Below are 25,238 nucleotides of genomic sequence, written 5' to 3' on the forward strand. Positions count from 1 at the left end.
TAATCAAGTAAGTTGATAATTTATTTTCTGTTTTATTTATTTATTTAAATCATATTTTGATTTTGTTTTTGTAACAAAATAAAAATCTATTTTTATTTATTTTATTTTATGTTTCTGGTTTGATTTTTGTAATCAAACAAATTCTCTCATTTTCTTTATTTCTTATATATTCTATTTGTTGTTAAGTACACATAATTTATTTTTCAAATACAGTAAAGATTGTCCATCATATATATATATATATAGGGCGTAGCCTGCACTGTCAACGTGACAGTGTAGGCACAGAGATTGACAGCCCAATTATTTCAAAGAGTAAATGACAATTTTGTCCCTTCAAATTTATTTTTTTAAAAAATGATGTTAGGGAGAAATTTGTCATTTCAATCTTAAACATCATTTCAAACACATTTCTTAATACACAATCCAAATAAAAATCTATCATATTTTCCCAAATATAAAAATTAAAATAGTCTATTAAAATAGTCAAAAAAATAAAAAAAATCTAAAAAATAACAACTTTTCAAACACTGACTAAAATTATTTTGCTATTATTGGTATTATCTAGCTAAAAGTTATAATCTAGCTAAAAGTTATAAGAAAACAGATGTGGCATGATCTTTGCAGGGGGAGTACAGCTTGGAGAATATAAAATTTGAAAGCAAAAAACAAATGGATTATGACAGTTTGACAACATGTTTGTTGTTTGATAGTTAAATGATCAGAGACTTTACAATGAGGAGTCTATGGCTCAACTATACTCTTTGGAGCCATTGCCTCCATTTTACTGATGCAAGCCATGTGCTGGCTGTTTCCTTTTTGCAACTTAACATATGCTCTTTCATGGTCCCACATAGTGCTCTCTGTTTGTATGTCTGCATAAAAATTTTTGTTTTATTTTCATAAGCAAGTTTATTATTGAATCAGGGCTTTTGCTTTATTGATTGTGTAATATTTTTTTGTGGTGGTGTGAGATTTTAAATTCTTTTACAAAAAAGAGTTGGATATTTTTTGTAGTGATGGCTTACTGTTCTCTCATTATTGCATTTGTATGTAGCTAGTAGTGGTTGTTGGGCTTAATATATTAGTTGTGTAAAATTTTGTTAAGTTTTTAACTATTGTAGATTTGTAATCTATTTGATGATATAAATATTTTTCGTATTTAAAACTATTGATTGATTATAAAAAAAAGTTTATTTCTGTGTTTGGTGTAAATTTTTTGTGTGTTTAAATTTCATATAATTGAAGTGAATTATCTCCTATTAATTAACAAAATATATGACTGTAAGTGTTGGTGCACATATATTTTTTTTCTCAATTCACCAAATTTGGAAGAAGAAAAAGACAACAACAGAAATATCTTTTAATTGTATAGCATTTGCCTGATCATATTATAATCTATTAAGGGAGTGCCAAAAAAATGAATTTAGGCTGAGATTCAAATTTAATAGCCCTAAAGTTCACAAAACATGTCTCTTTCACTCTAAATAGGAAAATACCTCACAAGGTGGTTACATTAACCCATTTTTTAATGTATGGCCTAAAAATAGATATATAATAGACACGCCAACGCCAAACACCTAATTAAGCCATATTTGATTTAATAATTCTCAAAATAATTAATCACTTTCGATTTTCCTTAGGTTGGCGGGCACTGATTTTTATGAAAATAAAAAGTAAATTACACTTTGCTCTCTTTACATTTTGTTAATTTTTTTTTATACTTAAAACATGAAGTATCTAAATGAAAAAATAGTTAAATATAAAGAGAGTAAAGTGTAATTTAGTTCGAAAATAAATGTATGATCTTAGCAGTGTACACCTAGGGGAAAAAAAAAACATTATTTTGTAGTATTAATGAGTGGTTGGAGTTGGCTTTTTATTAACTTTTTTAGCAAAAAAATTTTATACTTTTAGATTTTGCTTGACTATACGAACTGAAAAAATACTTTTTTAAATAAAATAAGGTAAAAAGAAAAAACAAAATTGTTTGGTACTTTTTTTTGTGTGTGACTTTTGTGTGTGTGTGTGTGTGTGTGTGTTTTATAATTCGCCTATGCAAGATTGACCTTAAAAGTAAAAAAATAAAAAAATATAAAAAAATTTAACGTAATTTAAAACAAAAACAAAAAATGGGATTTCAAAGAATTTCATTCCTTTTCTTGCCCATTTTGAAATCCAATCTCTAACATAATTTGGTTCTAAACACACTGTAAACACCACTAACCTAATCTCATATTGAATGCCATCCCCATAAATGTAGGACACATCTAAATTTAGCTCCAAATTCACTCCCTCTGAATTATCCCCTCACCCTAATCTCATGTCAAACCACCCACATATCTCTCTCTCTCTCTCTCTCTCTCTCTCTCTCTCTCATTTTCACTCTTTTTATCTCTCTAAACTACTGTTTTCCCTCTAAATAAGATGTTATTTCATAGATCAAGAACACCAGGTATTTATATACTCACTCAACAATAAATATAAATAATTACATTAAAGAAACATAATAACTACATAATCTCATACTATTATTGAACACACAAAATTCTCAACTCACTTGTTTAAATTTTTTGCTCACTAATGCATTTTTCATCTTTCTTTATAGGGTACATTATACTAACTTCGTTTAAAATTTAGAAAAAATACATTGAGCCCTTTATATTTTACAAAATTAGATTAAATTCTCTTAATATTTTAATTTACATAACCCTTTATCTCACTTAATAGATAAAGAGATGATATTATCATCTCTTTAATATTGAAAAATATATTTTACTTTTATTTATCATGTATTTATATAGAATAATTCTATATGTATCAATTAGTACATTAACTAATGTACTAACAGATGATGTGACATCATTTTAGAGGTTCTGAGTATTTATAATTTGTATACTAAATAGGGTCAACAATAATGTCATTACACTAGTTGGTACACTAGTTAGTGTATGTAGCACCATCAATTTATATATCATTTACATTAATTCTGGTTGTTTTAGTTTTACAAAAAGAATGTCAATGTAATTATATCAACTTTATAGATCTTATAATATATATTTTTTTAAAATTCAAGTTGTGTAGAAATAGAGTTTTCCTCATTTGTAGTATTTATTACTGATTACTATTTTCCTTCTAAAAAAAGAGTAAACTAGGACACTAACCACAGTCACAATTTGAAAATTAAACATGACTAAAAAGGGATATAAAAATTACTTTTTCAAGACTATACAATTTGAAAATTATTTTTTCGTAATTTTATCAAATTTATAATATTTAATAGTAGGTGGTTGGAGTAAATTAAAAAAAAATCTTTATTTAAGTCATATAAATTAACATCTATCAATATCTCATCTCTACATTTCTAATCATCTTCTTTACTTTTTTACACATTTTTTTAATAAAAAATTAAAATATATATTTATTTAGAACATCCCAAATCACCCCTTAATATATTTTTTCAAATCTCAGTAGAAGTTAATGCAGTTTACCAAAAAAGGAAAAAAAATTCCCCTATTAAAATATTTCAACTCCTAAAGGCTAAACGGTACAACACGGTTTGACTTAACATAATACTAGCTTATCACCCGTGCTATGCACGAAATAATTATACATATTTATATTTTTTTTATTTTTTTTTAATATAAAAATTTTGTTTTTAAGATTTTTTGTAAAAATAATTTAACAATCTTATCACTAGCCATAGTGTATGAGAGAAGTTGAAAAGGGTACTGCAGTAAATATATACGGATTGTATCTATAATTATTTGTATAAAGAGATTTTAAATGCTGATCATGAAATTTTGACCAAATTAATAAATGCAGGCATATGGAAACACATGTGGATTAAAAAAAGTTAATAAATGTTGATCAGAGAATTTTGACTAAATCAATAAATGCTGAGTTTTTTTTTAAATAAAAAATAAAAAATATAGAAAATTCAGATTGGGATATTGAAACTCCCATAGGCCTTGGGGTTAAAAATCCCATTTTGCTTAATATATAGTAAGTATAGATAGCCTATCACCCGTGCTATGCACGGGATAATTATAGATATTTATATTTGTTTTAATTTTTTTTAATATATAAATTATGTTTTTTAAGATTTTTTGTAAAAATAACTTAAAAATCTTATCACTAACCATGGTGTACAAGAGAAATTAAAAAGGCTACTATAGTAACTATGCATGAGTTGTATCTATAATTATTTGTATGAGGAGATTTTAAATGCTAATCAAGGATTTTAACCAAATTAATAAATGTAGGCATATGAATTGGAAAAAGTTAATAAATGATGATCATGGGATTTTGACCAAATCAATAAATGCTAAGATTTTTTTTTAAATCAAAAATTTAGAAAATTAAGATTGAGAGATTGGAGCTCCCACAAGACTTGAAATTTAAAAACCTCATTTTCCTTAATATATTTACAATTAACTATATATGTGAATTGCGATTTTTAAATGTCTTTTTTTTTAAATGTCTTCTTTTTTCCTTTTTTATATTATATTAAAGTTTAATATTTTGATAATAATCATATCTGTTGAACTTTTCAAGGAATTAAATGTCTTCTTTTTTTTATTATATTATATTAAAATTTAATATTTTGATAATAATCATATGTATTGGATTTTTCTAGAAATTTTTTTTATGCTTGTTCTTAATGCATTAATATTTTGATAATAATCATATGTGTTGGATTTCAAATAAAAATTTTATGCTTGTTTTTAATGCATTAAAGTATTATTATGAGGGTAAGACTTGGAGGTTGAAAGAAGTTAATAAATGCTAAGTTTTTTTTTTTTAAGTCATATCAATTAACATCTATCAATATCTCATCTCTACATTTCTAATTATCTTCTTTACTTTTCTACACATTTTTTTAATAAAAAATCAAAATATACATTTATTTAGAACATTCCCAATCACCCCTTAATATATTTTTTCAAATCTCAGTAGAAGTTAATGCAGTTTACCAAAAAAGGAAAAACAATTCCCCTATTAAAATATTTCAACTCCTAAAGGCTAAACGGTACAACAAGGCTTTGACTTAACAAAATACTAGGCTATCACCCGTGATATATACGGGATAATTATACACATTTATGCCTCCGTTTGGGAAGTGGGTTGGCTTTTTGGCTTTTTGGCTTTTTTGACTATTTTAGCCTGGGCTAAAAAGCTTGGTTTGGGAAGGGCTTTTTGGCTTTTTGGCTTTTTTGACTTTTTTTGTGAGAGAAGAGTGTAATGATTATGGGTTGGATGTGATATTTTGTTTGTTGTGGCTAAAATAGCCTATTTTGTCTTTTGTGGCTATTTTAGCCCCAACCTTGCTTGCCAAACGGACCCTATATTTATTTTAAATTTTTTTTAATATAGAAATTTTGTTTTTTAAGATTTTTTATAAAAATAATTTAATAATCTTATCACTAGCCATAGTGTATGAGAGAAGTTGAAAAGAGTACTGCAGTAAACATACACAGATTGTGTCTATAATTATTTGTATAAAGAGATTTTAAATGCTGATCATGAAATTTTGACCAAATCAATAAATGTAGGCATGTGAAAACATATGTGGATTAAAAAAAGTTAATAAATGTTGATCAGAGAATTTTGACTCAATTAATAAATGCTGAATTTTTTTTAAATAAAAAATAAAAAATATAGAAAATTCAGATTGAGATATTAAAGCTCCCACAGGCCTTGGGGTTAAAAACTCTCTTTTGCTTAATATGTAGTAAGTATAGATAGCCTATCACCCGTGCTATTCACGAGATAATTATAGATATTTATATTTGTTTTAATTTTTTTAATATATAAATTATGTTTTTTAAGATTTTTTGTAAAAATAATTTAAAAAATTTATCACTAACCATAGTGTACAAGAGAAATTAAAAAGGCTACTGTAGTAACTATGCATGAGTTGTATCTATAATTATTTGTATGAGGGGATTTTAATTGCTAATCAAGGATTTTGACCAAATCAATAAATGTAAGCATGTGAATTGGAAAAAGTTAATAAATGATGATCATGGGATTTTGACCAAATCAATAAATGTTGAGGTTTTTTTTTTAAATTCAAAAATTTAGAAAATTAAGATTGAGAGATTGGAGCTCCCACAAGGCTTGGGATTTAAAAACCTCATTTTCCTTAATATATTTACAATTAACTATATATGTGAATTGCGATTTTTAAATGTCTTTTTTTTTTAAATGTCTTCTTTTTTTTTCCTTTTTTATATTATATTAAAGTTTAATATTTTGATAGTAATCATATGTGTTGAACTTTTCAAGGAATTAGATGTCTTCTTTTTTTTATTATATTATATTAAAATTTAATATTTTGATAATAATCATATGTGTTGGATTTCAAAGAATTTTTTTATGCTTGTTTTTAATGCATTAAAGTGTTATTATGAGAGTAAGACTTGGGGGTTGGGAGAAGTTAATAAATGCTAAAGTTTTTTTTTTAAATAAAAAAATCAGGAAATTTAGATTGGGAGATTGGAACTTCCACAAAGCTTGGGATTAAAAACCTCCTTTTGCTTAATATATAATATAGATAAGTTTGATAAATTAAAATAAAATTTTATAATTTTAATATAATTATATTAATTATTTTTAATAAAATTAAAGAGATCAAAATCAATATAGATGATAGTAAGATATAATAATATGGTGTTTTAGAAAAATGATAAAAAGTCGAATTTTTGATTTTTTAAATTTTTTTAAACTTTTTTTTGTGTAAAAAAGTAGAGATGCAATTTTATCAAAAAAAATAAAAAAATTGAAAAAAGTTAAAAAGCTAATCTTCCCAAATCGCCCCACTACACAATATAGAATATATATTTCAATGTTATAGAAATGATAATATTATTTTTTTATTTATATTACTAACAAATTTTTAATGAAAAAAAAAAACCAAGTGTTATATGATTTAAAATTTTAAAAAAGTCTAGTGTAATTTTATGTTAAATTTATGGGAAACACTATGGTGCACATCTTTCAAAGAGCGTGCACCTATGCTCTTTATAACTAGGGTTTCATTTTGCAATTTATTATTTTAGTTTAAAAGTAAAAAAAATCACTAAAAAAAATTTAAAAGTCAACCACTTATACCTGAAAAGTCAAAAATTCATTTTTCTCTCTATTTTATTGACAATTTTTTCATTAAAAACCAAAAAATCATTATAAACATACTAATTTTTTAACCTCATATTTACTAAAAAAATTTGTTTCCAAACGAGGCCTAAGGCTTCATTTGGAAAGTTAGATTGGTTTTTTGACTTTTTAATTATTTTAGCTCCTAGTAAAAAGTTCGTTTGGGTTGATTTTTTTGACTTTTTTTAGAGAAAAAGTGAAATGATTGTTTATAACCATTCCGTTTTCAGTTTATAATTACAAAAAATTTAAAAACTGTTATAAAAACTTGTTTGATAATTTTTTTGGTTTATAAATGGTTGTCTCAGTTTATAAATTTGAGAAAAAAACGTAAACTCAAAAAATGAGTTTACGTTTTCAGTTTTCAATTTTTTTTTCAAAGAATTATTTTTTCAAAATTTTTTTTTTCAATTTTTTTTTCAAATATATTTTTTTAATTAATTGTTTTTTCAATTATTTTTTTAATTATAATGTGTGTGATCCCATTGTCATAAATAATAAAAATAAATATAGATATTTTAGGCCTGAACAAACATATTTTTTAGTTTATGTTTTTAAAATTTTTTAAACATTTTGTTCAAACCAAATGCGTTTGTAATTTATGTTTTTTTAAAAATAAACAAAAATCAGTTTATAAAATTTTTGTAAACATAAACAAAAAATGTAAACGTTACCAAATGCTACCTTATAATTTGGATGTGACATTTTGTTTTATTAATTTTTTAGCCAATTTCATCATTTGTGACTAATTTAATCAAAAAAATTAGAAAAAAAAAATCACATCCCAAACGACACTTAAAAATAAAATAAAATAATTTTTATTTTTTGAGTTATAACTAAGAAAAAATTTGTCATAATTATTATTTAAGAATTCATGTGTCATAATTGAATTTTTTTTTGTCATAATTAAAAAAATAATATAGTTAAAGAGTTATGATAGAGACCCCCTCCAATCACCACCCCAACAACCTCCCACAGACACGTGGCGGGTGGTGATTGGAGGAGTAGGAAAAAAAGAAAAAAGAAAAAGAAAATATAACCAATGAGAGAGAGTGGGTCAAAAGGGTAGAGAAAAAGGGGCATGAAACATTTTTGATAGTTAAAAGTACATAAAACACACCCTCTTCAAGGGGGTATATATTAAAATTCCTAAATTTATAAGATTTATTGTATTTTATTTTATTTTCAAACTTTAAAGGGTTAGTTTAATTTAATTTATATTTTATTTTTTGAATTTATTAAATAAAATTAAAAAAACTTACTCAAAAAGTAATTAACAACCAAGGAAGGAAGCAACAAATCTAATACCCCTATTCTTGCTCTTTCTCTCTCTACATCCACCTCTTCTCCAATTCATGGAGAGAGAAAACAATCATCAAGCAACAACAAATGCTCTGATTCAATCTTGTTGAATTCAGGTAGATATATATAGATAGTTGTATGTATAATATGTATAGAACCCTAATTCGGTGAATCCCCAATATCCAATGCATTGGTGTTCAATTGAATCGGAGTCTTCGATTGGTTGTGATTGCGGTGTTGTTGGATCTGATGGTGAGAGTTTTGGGGGTGGTGGTTCTAGAAGAGAATCGTCGGTGTGGTTGCGGTGGTGATTCTAGTTTTTTGGTGAGGGGTTGCAGAGGCGGCGACGACGACGATGCAGCTTCACTTCTCACCGGGCATGAGAAGCATTACCATATCGACCAACAACAATGGCTTTATTGACTTGATGAAGATCAAGGTCGCAGCTCGCCATATCTCTTACCGTACTCTCTTCCACACCATCCTCATCCTCGCTTTTCTCTTGCCCTTTGTCTTCATTCTCACTGCTGTTGTTACCCTCGAAGGTGTCAACAAGTGCTCCTCATTCGGTACACACAATAATCTCTCTCTGTCTCTCTCTCTAGATCTCCATTTTCAATTGTATTGTTGTTCGTCTTGAAATGTGGCAATCTCTGTTTTTTTTTTGTTGTGCTGTTTATTAATTTGATTTGATTGAAATTAAAATGGGATTCATGGAATTTTCATGCTTCGCTAATTAATTTTGGGTTTTTAGTTGTTTTCACTGTGGGAGATCTGAGTTTGGTTCTTTTGACAATTTGAATCTATGGTATGGGCAATGGTGGATCATTAATTTTGTTCCATTTCTTTCTTCTTTTTTGGTTTGGTGTCCGAAGTTGGTTCATTTATCAGGTTTTTTTAGTTATTTACATTGTGAGAGATTTGACATTGGTTAATTTGATTGGACTTTTATCTTTATTCCTTTTGGTTTGATCAATAGTTAGATCAAAACAGAATTAATGATACATATAGTTAAATCAGCAATGTATGAATTTTATGATAATTTTCCTTGTGAAATTCTCTGTTTTCTGTTTGTAGCTCTTTTTTATTATTTTTTTTTATAAAAAAAGGTGTATGTTCAGAAGGTACTGATTAATTTAATCCACTTTGTGAATTGGGTTTATATTTTGGTGAGAGAAATGGATTACCGTTTGAGGCATTTTGTTTTTTGATAGGAAAAAGTTACTTATTGTTGGAAAAGTGGTAGGTCTACTGAAATATTTTATGTTATACTTGCGGTTAGAATCTGATTGGCTGAAAGGGAGCTTGCTCAGATGCAGTCCTGTCGAGGGTTTGGCCAAAGCCAAATATTGTAGAATTGATTATGATTTTGTTTCAATCCCGTATTTATTTGGTAGTTACTCTAATTTGGGGTTTTCCTTGGCATCTTTTGTAGATTGAATCTCTTTCTCAAAACTGAAACGGCTTTCGATCCTTCTTATCTCCGAGTTCATGTTATGTATTAACTTCTCCATTTTGGCTTGGTGGACCTTTGGTATGGGTATTTTGTACCCGCTGATTCTCTCAACTCGCCTCAACCTTTTTCCCTTCTTCTTCTTCTTCTTCTTCTTTTTTTGGACGTATTTTTTCTTAATAAGTTTGTATCCAGGCATTTTCTCATGTTATACAGCCTTTTGACATGACGGATTCTGAATTCTTGTGTGAAAACCTTGCAGTTACTTTTTGTAGTCTGCTTTTATTCTCTATATTTTGTTTGAAATGGTTGGATAAGAGAGTATATATATATATATATTTTTAATGTTGTTCAGTTGATGCATTTGGGCGTGGTTCTATTTTTGCTTTGCTTTGCTTTTTTTGCATGGTTGGTTTTGTAACTTTCTTGTTGCATATATGTTCGGTTTACAAAAGCAAATCATTGGCTTCATATTTTTGTTTCTTTTGTGCTTCAGATTGTTTAGGCAGGCGGTGGGGACCAAGACTTCTCGGTAGGGTTGATGATTCAGGGGTAAATAATATTTTTATTCGTCCATTCATATTGTTATTTTCAGATCACACAATATCAACTTGATATAGTTCTCTCTCTCTCTCTCTCTCTCTCTCTCTCTCTCTCTCTGATTTTTTCATATTTTTTATTTGCAAACAAATGCTCTCTGTTGAGGTGTTTTTGAAATGTTTTGTTATCTTGATGGTGTTGCAGCAGAGGTTGGTTAGAGATTTTTACAAAATCCTCAATCAAGTGAGTACTGAAGAAATCCCAGAAGACCTGAAGCTGCCGAAGTCATTTAATCAACTCATTTCTGAAATGAAAAACAAGAAGTACAATGCGAAGGACTTTGCTTTGATGTTAAAGGGAATGGTATGTGATGTGCCACAGAGATATGGTTTTCTTTCTTTCCTTTTCAGTTCTTTTTTTTTTTGTATTAGTTATCCCTGCTCTTAGTTTTATCCTGCATTTGGTTGCACTAGGTGGGATTCAATTAGATATCCCAACAACGAATTTAATTCCTACATATGTGGGATAACTCAATCCAAGGGGAGCTTGGGATTGATAATCACGGGATAAGAGGAGGGTTCAGCTAAGGAGTTAAGTGAAAAAACTACCCCCAGAGGAGAGGTCTCTTTCTTTATTTCTTCTGTCCTTGCCTCCACCACCATCAGATGAGCACCTCCCTTCCTCTTCTTCTATCTTTCTTCGTCACTTTTCCTCTCCTTTTCACCTCTAGCAGGTGCCACCACCACCTCCTCTTTTGCTTCTCTTCCCCTTCCTCCCCCTCCACCAGCTACTGCCACCTCTTATGTTGTTTTTCCTATCCTTCCTCTGCCACCTCTCTCTCTTTTCTCTCTCTTTTCTTCACTTCTTTTCTTTCCTTCCTCCCCCTCTTCTCTAGTTGATCACATACACACACACACACATATATATATAACATTGTTGTCAAATCGAGAATTGTATCTTGAATCAAAATTTTGATTTTGAGAATCATGAATTGGATCAAGTTGAGAATCATAGATTCTGCACAAACCATAAAAAATAATTTTGGACAATCATATATATGAAAAAATAAAATAAAATAAATTGATTTTGGATGTTATATAAGGACATGACTACACTATCTAATTGGGACGACATTTCATTAACCATATAATTATTGAAAATCATTATATTATGCTTTCTAGACATTCAAAAAATGGACTTAGAAACCCTAAATAGAGTAGAATTAGAAGAAAAAGTAAGTGGGATGCGGGAGCACTTCATTTTAAAAATTAAAAAACCTTTAAAAAATGTGGTTGGATTCCTTTTATTTATTTATTATTCTTGTGGTTGAGAAGGTATTTAGTGCTATTGAAGTGAAATTTTCTTACTCTTTTTGAAGTTTGAATTGTGTGGTGATATTCTTTTTGCCTTTTTTTGGGACAAGTTGGACATTTTTTGGGGTTTGTTTCTATTAATTCTTTCCATTTTGGGCAGTGTGTTTTTTAGGAATCCGTTATATCATGCTGCTGTAGTTTTGCAGCATGTAACTGAAGCAATTATCTTTGACAGGCAATGATTATATAATGACCATAGGAACCATGTTTTCCAATTTCCAAGTTTAACTCAGTTCACTCAGCTTAAATATTTTTTCCCCTCCATCTTTTGTTTATTGTTTGTGTATTTTATTTTATTTTCTGTTTATTTATTTATTTTTGCAACTGGAACATGCAAGTCTATATTGTGGCAAAATAAAAGTCCATATTTTCCATAAACTGTTATAAAGCAATATTTTGGTTGATAAAGATTTTTGCTTTTGCACAGATGGAGAGATCTGAGAGAGAGATCAGGGAGTCAAAATTCTCAGAACTAATGAACAAGCACTTCGCTGCAAGCGCCATTCCTAAAGGCATCTACTGTCTTTCTCTGCGTTTGACTGATGAGTATTCAACTAATGCTCACGCACGCAGACAGTTACCTGCACCTGAACTACTCCCTTTACTCTCTGACAACTTATACTACCACTTTGTCTTGTCAACTGATAACATACTAGCAGCTTCAGTTGTGGTCACGTCTGCCGTCCAGTCATCTGTAAAGCCAGAAAAGATAGTTTTCCATGTCATCACTGACAAAAAAACATATGCGGGCATGCACTCATGGTTTGCTCTGAATCCCTCTCCAGCTATTGTTGAAGTAAAAGGAGTTCATCAGTTTGACTGGTTAACAAGAGAGAACATTCCAGTTCTTGAAGCTGTAGAAAATCATTTTGGGATCAGGAACTACTACCATGGGAATCATATGGCTGGGGCCAACCTCAGTGAGATTACTCCGCGGACATTTGCTTCAAAATTGCAGGCTAGAAGCCCAAAGTACATTTCATTGCTCAACCATCTTCGCATTTATTTACCAGAGGTAACCAATCGTTGTTTTTACATTCCCCTTCTCTTATGTATAGGAAATCACTAATCTGTTTCAATTTTGAACAAAAAGGGGGGAAAAAAAAAGAAAAAAGAAAACTTGCTGATGTTCGATTAAAAGGAAGTGCATATTTGTAGGTTTATTTTGTCCAAAATAAGAGTAAATTGCTGTTGAATAAATCTCTCTCCCTCTCCCTCCATTCCTCCATCCAAGGCTTTCTTTTTTATTCATATTATACATTTGTAAGACCTCTCCGTGGGCAACTATTTTTCTGAAGGCTAATATAATTGAACCACACCATTTCCAACCCTCAACCCCCACCCTCCCCCCCAAAAAAAAAACTGAAAAAAAAAACTGTGAATACCTAAACCATGCTTCTTATGATGAACATGTTTCTACTCATGGTCAAGTATTTTAGTTCAAGAATGTTGAGGACCTTATCCACAACATTGGTCCAATGGTATGATGGGCTACAGTATCTGGGTTAGCCCTCTCCCATCCATAAACCCCCATGGTCCACACTGTGTGAAGGTGAGATTCGGGATCTCAAGAGACTTTACACTTAAGTAGACAATTGCTTCTGTTTCAGGACTGCTTTGAAAGGAACGCCTTTTCCTATAACTCTATCAAATGATCATTGTGCTGAAAATTCCAACGTTATTAAAAGAACGCATATTTGTTTTGTTTCTTTTTTGGTTGGTTAGTTCTGAATTACTTGGAGTAGATATCACATTCTCTTACAACTTTTATGTGTGGGGGTTGTGGTATTTTTATTAACATGTTCCTGATCTAGATTGTATTGCGGATGCACCTAAAAATTAACTTGCTGTGTCTTTGAGACTCTCTCTCTCTGTGTAAGAGAAGGTGCTGATAGTGTTGTCTTCTTGTGTTACACAGCTATTTCCAAACCTTGATAAGGTGGTGTTTTTAGATGATGATATTGTAGTTCAGCGTGACCTCTCTCCACTCTGGGAAATTGACCTTGGTGGAAAGGTTAATGGAGCTGTAGAAACCTGCAAAGGTGAAGACGAGTGGGTGATGTCTAAGCGATTCAGGAACTACTTCAATTTTTCTCATCCTCTCATAGCAAAGAATTTGAACCCTGACGAATGTGCATGGGCTTATGGGATGAACATCTTTGATTTACGTGCATGGAGAAAGACAAATATAAGAGACACTTATCATACCTGGGTGAAGGAGGTAAATATCAAGACTGTTTCTGTTAGACTTTTGTGAATACATTTGTCTTCTATTGCCCTTTGTGGGTTTAAGTTCTAGGACACAAAAGTTTATCTCAGGAAGTAGAATGGTATCTTTTTGATCTGCAGCAGTGGTCACACTGATGTTTGTTTGAATTCAAATCTCATTATTGCCATTCCTGTATCTATTTGACATATGCTTCTAGTGGTTCAAGTATTCTACATGCTTTATGTTCTATTTAGGGTATGGGGGGACAGCAAAAAGAGGGAGTCTTGTTACAAAACCATATCTTATAATTTTTATGGCTCACAGTGTAGTATATTATGTGGCCTGCAATTCATGTCACTGGACAAATAAGCACATCCCCCTCCAATTTTTTTGTGAAATCACATTGGATTTTGTTTTTAAACCGTGTTAAAATTGTATTTTGTGTGCTTCCTCTCTATGCAATCAATGAAATTTTATTATGTCAATGAGTAGCTAGATTGTTTTCAGGACTAATTACATAGTTATCTCATGTTCTTAGCAACTTTATTGAAAAAATAAAAAAAATAACTACTTGGAATGGTAAATAAGAAATGCATAATCTCCATTTTTTGATGAGACTCTCGATCTTGCAGAATCTGAAGTCGAACTTGACAATGTGGAAGCTGGGAACCTTACCGCCAGCATTGATTGCATTTAAAGGTCATGTTAAAGCAATTGACCCATCTTGGCACATGCTTGGTTTGGGCTACCAGAACAAAACCGACATTGAGAGTGTGGAAAAGGCTGCTGTTATCCACTACAACGGCCAGTCAAAACCATGGCTTCAGATAGGCTTTGAGCATCTCCGGCCATTTTGGACCAAGTATGTTAACTACTCCAATGATTTTGTTAGGAATTGCCACATCTTGGAGTAGTATTTCACCAAGTAAAGGAGCTTAAACAGGAAAGTTTGGGACAGAAGATGAATGCAATATGGGGTTTGCACAAGTTTATTTTGCAGCCTCTAAGTTTTGTTTATATCCATCTGAGAAGAGAGCGAAAGAGAAAATTGGCCAAAATGGCTGTACATTCATGGTCCAGATTCCCTGCTGCCCTCCCCACGTGAGGAACTATATCACTATCACGGGCATGCAATTCATTCTTTCAGTCTGTAAAATAGCAATCCATCGTGTATTTTTTTATTCGGAAAAAGGACACATTTTTTGGGCCTTCCTGAGAGGAGTCTTTGGAGTTTGCATATTGTTTTAGCAGCTAATGGGGAATACAAGTGAGGAAACATGCCTATTCAAACTGGTACACAGGAGGAGAGAGAAAGCGCTCAGCTCTTTTGATGATCCCCCGCTAGCCCCATTAGTCTCAGAAATGTATTTCTTTTATGTTTTTTCATTTTTGTTTTCAGTTCATACTGCTTGGTCCATTTTTTTTGGATTTCATATAATGACTTCAGTTTTAGGTAGTAGGTCTCAGAGATTTATCTGTTACAGGTCCCATTGAGTTGGGGAACCATTTTTAGGTTATATATCATTACTATTTGTTATGTAGGATTCATGAGAAACACTTAAATTGTCAAGGAAATTCTTTTTACCATTTCTCTTCGCGGTTTACCATTATCTGGCGTAATCTTTGTTGTGTGATGACAGTTTTAGATTCCACAAATTTGTGGTTTGAAGATGGCAAGTTTCTTGTCAAGAAAGCTCTTCTTGTTGGCTTATTTGTAAGATACAAATCATCAGCAGCCAAAGTTTTACCAAAGTTTATGAAATCATCAAGTGAATTGATTGCTGTTGTGATGGCTCCAACTGTTGGGCATTCAATGGTAGAACATTAAGCAGGAGGTCACAGGTTCGACCTTTGTTCTCACCACTCACCACTCCCATGAGTTTAGATACATGTGATTGTATCTTGATGTACTAAAAAAACGTTAAGGCAACGTGTTTAACTTGTTGACGAGCATTCACACCAGTCTCTTCAAATTTTTAGTTAAATTAGAGCTTAAAAACTTATGTTGCTATTTTAGCTAGTCACTTTTTTAATACCTGCTGCATCAAACTCTCTATTCTAATTTAATCTTATTAAAATATTATTTTCTTATTGTGTTTGGTATTCTTTATTTTTTTATTAAATTGATGAGTTACTAGCCGAAAAATTCTTAAAAAATGCAAAAAAATAAAAATATAAAAAAAATTGCCATTGACTCGTTGACCGGCCGGACATCCGGTAACACTAAGCTAGCGATAAACAGTACATCGCTTGTTGTAGCGAGATATCACAAATTTTGACGAGCTGCAAGCGAGATTGATGGACTTATTTTTTGAAGTTTATATCGCCAGTTTAGCTAAAAAACGATTTTACTGGGTTTGATGAGGATGCTCTAAGTGTAGCTTATTGAGGTACTTACAATTTTTGAAAAATAAAATAAAATTTGAGAATCTAAATAAGTTGGAAAACTTGATTATCTAAAAACTCAGGAAATATTACTTTTGGTTTTTACTTTTTTACTACTAACTTTCAGTTTGGGAGAAGTTATACCAAGCATGCCTTCTGTTGTTAACCTTGGAAGTTCAAATATGTCCTTTGTGGAAATAAAAATATTTCCCAAAGAAGGTATGAAATGGTTACTCTTTTTTATTTTATTTATTTTTAATAGAAAAGAATCTTGTTTGTGAAATTTGCTTAGTTGATGATGACAAGAAACCTGTTTAGATGTATGTATTAGTGAAGTAATGTCTTAGCATCCTAAAAGATTTGGTTAGTGATAGATATATCAAGGTTTTGTGGTTGCTTATGCTTAATACATCCCAATTTTACCTATTTATCCTTCTCACTTGATTGAACCCCTTTGGAATTTTGTTTGCTTTCCTTGATGGAGAAGATTAATCTTTCCTCAATAATTTAATCCATTGATAAGCATTGGATTGGTCTCATTTTAGTGGCATTTTATGAGCTGTTTTGTGCTGATTCCTTTGAACCTTTAATGGAAGAATATGAAATGTTTATTATTGGACATCTCAACTACCTCTACCCAATCTTATTAGAATCAGTCATGCTATAGACAAAATATTGAAATACAATATTTGTGTTGTAAATTCATTCAAAATATGAGTCTCACTTTATAAAAGTTGAACATGAATCACATATTATTATTTTTTTTTTGAAAAATTATAAAAAAAATCTCAAGGTTTGACTCTTATAACAAAATAAACCTTAAAATTTTTAATTTTGTCAATTTAAATCATAATCTTTTGATTTTTTTTTTAAATTTAAATTTTTATCTATTTTTGTTAAGTTAAATTGCTAAAATATATATATATATATATATATTTGTCATTAAGCTCAGTGTAAAAAGGTATTTATATGCACTTAAATTGAGTTTAATAGCTAAAAAGTTATTTTTTATTAGTTGTACTTAACGGAAATAGGATAATGGTTTAAATTGAAAATAAATAAAAAGATTAAGATTTAAATTAATAAATTTAAAAATTTAGAATTTATTTTGTTACAAAAGTCAAATTCTAATTTTGTTTATTTATTTATTTATTTTTGTAATTTTCCTCTTTTTTTTTTTGTTTTTAATTTTTAAATCTTTCCGTGTCTAAATTTTTGATTTGTAGTATTAGTATATTAGAATTGCAAGTAAATACACATTGACCAACTATAGGCATTTGTGTATAATAATTTGGGTAAGGTAAAAAAAAAAAATTGGGCAAGTGTATGTGTGTGTAATAATAAACAAATGAATTGTATCAGATTTATGTTTACTGACTCCTAACCTAACTTTATATATGTGGTCATGTCTGAATAAAAAAAATATATATGTGGTCATGTGGAATTATTCAGAACAGGAGTACAAACCCTCCTATCATTTATCCATTTTAAAAAAATAATAATCAATTGAAATTTTGGCATCCACTTCAATAATTAGATGGTCCCTCTTATTATTATTATTATATATAGTTGATGTAATTTAAATTTTATAGTATGTTTTGTAATAATTTTCATATTATCATCGAATCTAAAACACAATATTTACTAAAATTAGTGATGATGATATTGGGTTGTAGGAGAGGAATTGGAGTCACTGTTGTACTTCAATTATGGATTTATTTTTATAATCTGAACCGTTTATGTTATAGGATTTGTTGAGTACTTCATGTCTACTAAAAATTATATTAATCGGATATCAATAACTATATGATTGATAACCAAAAAAATAAACAAGAAGTTTTTCTTTTGAAAAATAGTACAAAAATATGCAATTCAATCATATAGTTATTGATATCCGATTAATATGATTTTTGGCAGGCATAAAGTACTCAACAAATCTTACAAAATGAACGGTTCAGATTATAAAAATAAACTTATAATACACTTCAAAATGAGACACGATAGTGACCCCTATTCTTGTAGGGAGATGTTAAAAGAGAGAGAGAGAGAGAGAAAAAAAAAAAAAATCTATCCATAACCAAGTGCATGCGAGAGATGAGTTGGTAGTTCCAACAAATATTGGTGTGAATTTAATAATTTCTTTTGGGGGCAAATGCAAGAATAAAGTTATATGTATTAATTAGTACGGCGCTGTTACATATATCAATTAGTATACATATTAATATATCAACTAATATTATATTATTATTATTTATCTCATTTATTATATAACTTATAAATATTCAAAACTTCTAAAATTATGTCACATCATTTATTAGTTTATTAATTAATACATTAATTGATATATATAATATTATTTTAATTAGTATATCAATTAATTTATTAATAAATATGTGACGTAATTTTAGAAATTTTAAAACAACCTATAATAGTAAAGGTTTAGATTCCCCCTACAGGCTCTACGTGGTGTGGCTGTTTAGAAAGTGAGTTTTTTTTGTAAGTTTTTTTAGTTGTAGGATATTATTGGAAATTTTTTTTTTTTGTGTTTAAGAAGATAGTTAGATTTTTTTGTGGTTAGATGTGATATTTGTGAGATAAAAAATGAAATAATTATGAGGTTTGATGTGATATTTTGTTTAGATTGATTTTTTTTTTTAGTTTTGTAATCTATTTGTCTTTTAATTAAGAAAAAAAAAAAAACAAAACTCAAACTTTCCAAACAGCGCCAAACGGGGTAATTAATGTAAGGAAATTATTCATAAGTGGTAATTTGAAAAACTTATTTTATATATATATATATATATATGAAAAATTTATAATTTTAATTATTAATATTCATAAAATTTATTATTAATTTATAATTATTTTTGAAGTTTTACCCAGATTTAAAATTCTCTCATTATTTTATCAAATTCAAGTTCGATAAATGAATGGTTAAAAGTGACATCTAATTATTTTATCAAACTTTTATCAAATTAAGGGAAAGATAATGTTTGAATTGTTTTGAGAATTGATTATTTTAGTAACAATTATAGGTGGTCTGAATTTTCATGACTTGAATGGTTCGAATGTCTCAAAATGACGTCATTTTGCGTGTAAAACGATTTCGTTTTGACATATTCGAACCACACAAATTCGGGTCACCAAATATTTTTCTTATTTTAGTTTTTTGCAAAAAAAATGTATAAAAATAAAAAAAAATAGTTTACTTTTTTATAATGATTTTTTTACTATTTTAATTTGTTGCTGAAACAAGAAATCAAAGATGAATAAAAATCTTTCATTAAATTTTTAGCAATTAAATTTATTTAGCTTATATCACCTCTTTATTTTTTACATAACTTTTTTATAAAAAAAATAAAAAATAATATTAAATAAACAAATCCCAAATAACTTGAAAAAGTTGAAATATTATTCAGTTTGATTTCAGTTTTCTGAATTTAGTTTTTTAGAAATTAAGTTTATTATTTTTCGTATTTTTTTTATTTTTAGTGAATATTTTTAAAATTTTAAACAAATTTTTTTTTTAAATTTTTTGTATGCACCTTACTTAGATGTATCTAAATAGTAAAATATTTGTCAAAATATTTTAAAAAAATTAATAAATACAAAAAAATATAAAAAATGTATTAAATTTTGGACAAATTACATATACTTTCCTCGAGATTTAGCTAAATTACAGATACCCCTGAGGTTTCAGAAATTATAGATACCCCTGAGGTTTATATTTTCATAACAAATTGCCCCCTGAGATTTATATTTTCATAACAATTTGCCCCCTAATTTGTTATGTAAATATAACCTTCAGGAAGTATCTGTAATTTTTCAAACCTCAGGGGTATCTGTAATTTTGCTAAATTTCGAGGGGTATATGTAATTTGCCCTTGAATTTTCTATTTTTTTTTATTTTTTGGTAGTTAGTGACATTTTTTTAAAAAAAATTTACAAATATTATACTTTTTAAGTGTATTTATATTAGGCGTGTCTTAAAAATTAAAAAAGAATACTTAAATATTAAAAAAATTCAGTAAAAATAAAATAAATAAGAAAAACGAAAAATAATTTTTTTTGGAAAATAAATTCTGAAATTATTATTTTATTTATTTATTTATTTTTTAAGATTGAAGAAAATGTTGAAGTTTGGGCGAGAATTTAATAAGACACCGTGTGAAAGTTACCGAAAACGGGACTCTTTTGAAGATCTGTCGATTGATAATTAGGAGAGCAGAATTGGTATGAGAAAGGCGGCAAAACGATGAATTCATTGACCCACAACTCATTCCAAGACTTTGAAAACTCCGATTCATCTTCTTCCTCTCTCGATCGATCTCTTTGATTTCTCTTCTACTTCTCTGTTTTGATTCTATTTATTAATAGTCAAAAGTTGTTTTTTTTTTTTTTTTTTCTGAGTCTTATTTGCTTCATTCACGCTTTGGGTTTCTTTCCTCTTCGTCTTCTTCTCCAGACCCCGATCAATTACTGATCCAAGTTAGATTATTTGTGTAGGTTGTAGTGAATTCTTGGTTTTTGATTGATTTGGTGAGTACCCACTTAGAGATTTGTGTAGGAGATTCTTTTCTTTTGATTGTTGTTTGACTTTTTGATTGATTTGGAGGTGACCCAGTTCAAGATTTGAGTGGATTCTTTTGAATTTGAGAAAACGCATTTCAAGATTTGGTGTCTGAAATTGCTGTCAGAGATTCTACTTTCTGTCTCTCTTCTGTGTGTATGCTTGGTGTTATTATTCATTTTTTTATCATTTTTTTTTTGTTCTAGAGATCATCATTCACTTATTTGTTTTTTTGGGTGCTATTGATTGATTGAGTTTCCTTTTCCCCCTCTTTTTTCCCCATCCCTTCTAGGCTTCCAATTAGTTGCTTTAATTGGTGTTTTCTGTTTTTGATCCAAGTTAAACTCAGAGATTGTTTTTTCATTTCTAAATTCAATTTTCCCGTGTACACAAAAGAGAGGGATTTGGATTACTTATTGATCATTTCAAAGAAACAATTCTTTTTAAGTCAGTGTGTTCTTCTTAACAAACTCTAATTTGAAGTGTTGGAGGTTGATTGTTTTGGAGGAGATCCAAGTGAAAGGTCCCTGGTGTTTGGATACTGAGAATCTGTGTGAAATTGGATGATGTCTGGAGTACAAGATCAGTTAGAGATCAAGTTCCGGTTGATCGACGGGTCGGATATTGGCCCCAAAAGCTTTCCTGCTGCTACAAGTGTTGCAAACTTGAAGGAAAGCATTCTTGCTCTATGGCCTAAAGGTAGGTTGGGTCTTTTTGATAATATCATTTTGCAAGGAATGCTGTACTATACTTTAATGTTTTTTAGTTATGAAATTATGCAAGAACACAAAGTTTGAGATTGTAATCTGTCCAAAGGATGGACTTCAACTTCAGATGGGGTTCCATGAATTCTGTTGCAGTCGAATTATTTGAAGCAAGGTTAGAAGTTCTTAATGAAAACGAAATGTTTCACCAAGGCACCATCTTCAATGATGTGGTATGTGCAATTTAAGAATGATGGGTCATTTAGTTTTTAGTTGAAATGGAAAATAGATGAGCTATGCATTTTAAATTGGGTTTTTTGATAATGCAATGCTCAAACATTTTAAAGTCTCTTAAGGAATAGAAAATTTTCATTGGTACTCACCTTGCAGTGAAGGCACTAGAGAAAGGCTATGTGTCAATGTTTTTTATTATAGGATAATGACTATCACGCATAAAATAATTGCGCTCATTCATTTGTTTGATAGGGCACTTGTTTTCCATGCATTGTGTGTGCAGCAGTTGCTAGTAATATGATTGGTTAAACACATTTTGATGCTATCAGGAACAAAATGAAATCATTTGTAAGATACGAGAGTGATTTCAATTTCAGGAGATGCAAAGTATGCCTTAACTAGTTAACAGCAATTGGTATACATTGAGAGAGTCTTAGGATCAAATGTAGGTGAGGACAAGTGTTGGTATATCTTATGGAAGATTTTGGTGAAGATTGTCGATAAGATTTTGTAAGAATGATGTTGACTTTTCCCTGACTAGTGTTATGTTCTTATTTGTCATTCTTTAGGTCAATTTACTCCTCTACCTTTCTCTTTTTGAAGCGAATGTGTTTCCTGAAATCTTATTGTGTGGGCTGTGAAACCACTGGTTGGACCTTGAAATGGCTTCTTTACACATGTTTGTTTTGGATGCCAACAAAACGAAAAAACAAAGTACAGAACCCCATGTTGTCAGAAAACCTTCTTTTAGGACAGCCCTTCTCCACCAATCACACTCAAAGTCCTCACAAATTTAAAACAACCAACCCCATCCTTAATTATATATATATATATATATATATGTATTACATTTGGTGAATAAGGGGAGTTGAAATACTGAAGTTGTAACTAATAATTATCATGTTGCATCAAGATTGAAACTTTTGTTGGTTTCATTCGTCTTTTTCACTATGATTCAATTTGGAAAGAGATGACCTCATTTTCAAATATTCTAAATTGAAAGTGAAGGAAATAACAGGAACTCAGTAATTTGACTAAACTGGATATTGCATTAATTGACCAGATTAATGAAAAGTGATTCTGAAACATTAAATTCAAGTTTTTTTCACTTTTTCTTTTTCCTTTTCTTTCTTTGAGTAAATTTGAACTTCCAATACTATATTCATGTCTGTGGTTTAAATCAATATGATTATTGTTCTGTTTTTTCATTTCTCATCATATTTTCCAAAAAATCGTTTCTTTCAGAGAAAGAGAATGGTCCAAGGACGGTAAAAGATGTCAAGTTAATTAGTGCTGGAAAGATACTGGATAACAACATGACAGTGGGAGACTGCAGAAGCCCATTATGTGATATTCCTGGGGGAGTTACAATCATGCATGTTGTAGTTCAACCACCACCTTTAGAAAAAGGTATGTTTCTCTGAGATATCCCAGGACCGATATTCACACTTCAATGTAGGAAATGTCTAAAATATCTCCTAATTTCTTTTTTTGGTATATTGGAGGCCGTATCCTTGGGGAGGGGAAGCCTTGCCTGTGGCAAAAATTGAATGCTTGATTTCCTAGTAAGGTGCAATGATTCTGGCCAATTGAACTAGCTGCAGTTGGTCGAAATATGTCCCTTTTTCTTTTTTTCATTTTGGGTGTTCGATATTTTTCCATAAGCTCAAATTCTGAACCTTGCCCTTGGAAACCAAGGAGTAGTTTATAACCATTTGAGCTAAACTCAAGTTCCTGAAATTTGTCTAATTCCCACATCCCTTTAGTTGAACCAAATGAAATTGTTGAGAGAATTTATCGGTGCTTGTTAGGGTATGAAACATGACTGCTGATTCTTTTGTGCTTTCTTGAACAAAAATTCTTATGCAACTGAGCTTTCCCTTTCTATCTACCAATCTTTTTCAACTTTGATGCTTCAATCTCTGAAGTTTCTTGTCAAATTTCATTTTCATCTTTCTTATTGAACAGAAAAGAAAGCATCAAATGAACAAAAGCCGAACAAGTGTGTATGTGTTATACTATAAATTGCTGTTCGAAGGCTGGAAAAGCATCATTTTCATGTTGGTATGTACGTTACTATTCCACTGATTGCTAGTATCATTATTGGCAAAATTGATCTTCTGTTCTTTATACCCTGCAGACAAAGAGTTCGGAGTTGGCATTGATATTCAAATCACTGAATTGCCGATCAATGAGGGGCAGTTGGTGAGATGCACATTTATCATAAACCATGTTTTGAAGCAGGTTCATGTGTTTATATAGCTATAGCTTTCACATCAGTTTGGTGTGTTTTGTTTGTTGTGTAGTTCACCACACTTCCTTACATCTGCATTTAAAACTTTGAGATTTTTCAGCTGAAAACTTGTGATCTATTCTAAATAATATGATTTATAGTTGCATAATCCACTGTAACAATTTTTATTTTAGGCAATATATTTAGTGACCCACAATGATATCAGATGACTATGTTCTGCGGTGGAGTATTGAGATAATTGTTTTGTGTTTTTACTAGCGAACTGGGTTATCTTGTTAATGTTTCTAGTTGTTCATTTACTTTAAACTAATTTTATATTAACTTGTAATTTTATCAAATGTTGTGGTGTTATTTATGAATGTATCCTAGTTTGTTGCGGTATTGTGATGATTTCTTGACCGGGCTTGAATGCAGACACCATGAGCAGAGTTTGACGCCTCTGAAACCACTGAGACAATCTTTCAGCTCATTTAACCCTTTAGTTGACTTGATAAATTCATCATCCGAATATAGTCTTAATGTTCACATCTTAGCATTTTAATTCGTCAGACTTGAGTCTCAAACCTTGAGTGGTTTCTTGAAAGCTCACGAATTCCATGTCCAGTATATTGGGGTTGTTGACATGGGTTTGCTTTGGTTCTTTTGTATATTATTGAAACCAATAATGGTTTCCTAAAAGGGCACATGCCATATGCAGAGTTGGCTTACGCCTTGTTGAACATTCCATTAACTCGATTTAATGATGTTAACCAAATTGGAGTTTAACATGCTTGCTATGGCATATTTCTAGCTCATTCTGAACTGTCTAAAAACATCTATTTTGATGAATTGGGTTATATTTTGTTTGGATCTTGGAGTTGGTAAGTAAAAGAAAGGAAAATCCATGTTTTCCCAACTTCTAAAAATATGTAAATTTAAGCACTTCTATTGAAATGATAAGAAATCGAGGAAATACAGAAAAGAAATGATAAAATTTCTTGTGTATTTTCAATATATGTACATATATATTTTCATGATATCCAAATAAGGAACCATGGTTTTTCTTTTCTTTTCTGATAA

The 25,238-nt window shown here is 29.8% G+C and overlaps 2 protein-coding genes across 3 annotated transcripts; both read left to right on the forward strand.

Moving 5' to 3' along the window:
- Positions 1 to 8,419: 8,419 nt before the first annotated feature.
- LOC114308231 (putative galacturonosyltransferase 13) lies at positions 8,420 to 15,619 on the forward strand. 2 transcript variants are annotated; one of them, XM_028253786.2, is made up of 6 exons: positions 8,420 to 9,026; positions 10,407 to 10,462; positions 10,658 to 10,813; positions 12,251 to 12,838; positions 13,742 to 14,044; positions 14,665 to 15,619. In XM_028253786.2, exons 1-6 carry the CDS (start codon positions 8,813 to 8,815, stop codon positions 14,944 to 14,946), a joined length of 1,599 nt encoding a protein of 532 aa, XP_028109587.1. In that variant the 5' UTR covers positions 8,420 to 8,812; the 3' UTR covers positions 14,947 to 15,619. The 2 variants fall into 2 exon arrangements, with proteins under 2 accessions (XP_028109587.1, XP_028109582.1); XM_028253781.2 differs by having other exon boundaries at positions 8,427 to 9,026; positions 10,655 to 10,813.
- A 4,924-nt stretch (positions 15,620 to 20,543) lies between these two features.
- On the forward strand, positions 20,544 to 24,383 carry LOC114308223 (membrane-anchored ubiquitin-fold protein 1). The gene is made up of 4 exons (XM_028253773.2): positions 20,544 to 21,686; positions 23,171 to 23,335; positions 23,894 to 23,989; positions 24,066 to 24,383. Exons 1-3 carry the CDS (start codon positions 21,551 to 21,553, stop codon positions 23,947 to 23,949), a joined length of 357 nt encoding a protein of 118 aa, XP_028109574.2. The 5' UTR covers positions 20,544 to 21,550; the 3' UTR covers positions 23,950 to 23,989; positions 24,066 to 24,383.
- Positions 24,384 to 25,238: the final 855 nt, after the last annotated feature.

The sequence above is a fragment of the Camellia sinensis genome, chromosome 4 (genome assembly GCF_055761805.1).
Source record: "Camellia sinensis isolate YWXY chromosome 4, ASM5576180v1, whole genome shotgun sequence".
In the NCBI taxonomy this organism is placed as follows: Eukaryota; Viridiplantae; Streptophyta; class Magnoliopsida; order Ericales; family Theaceae; genus Camellia; species Camellia sinensis.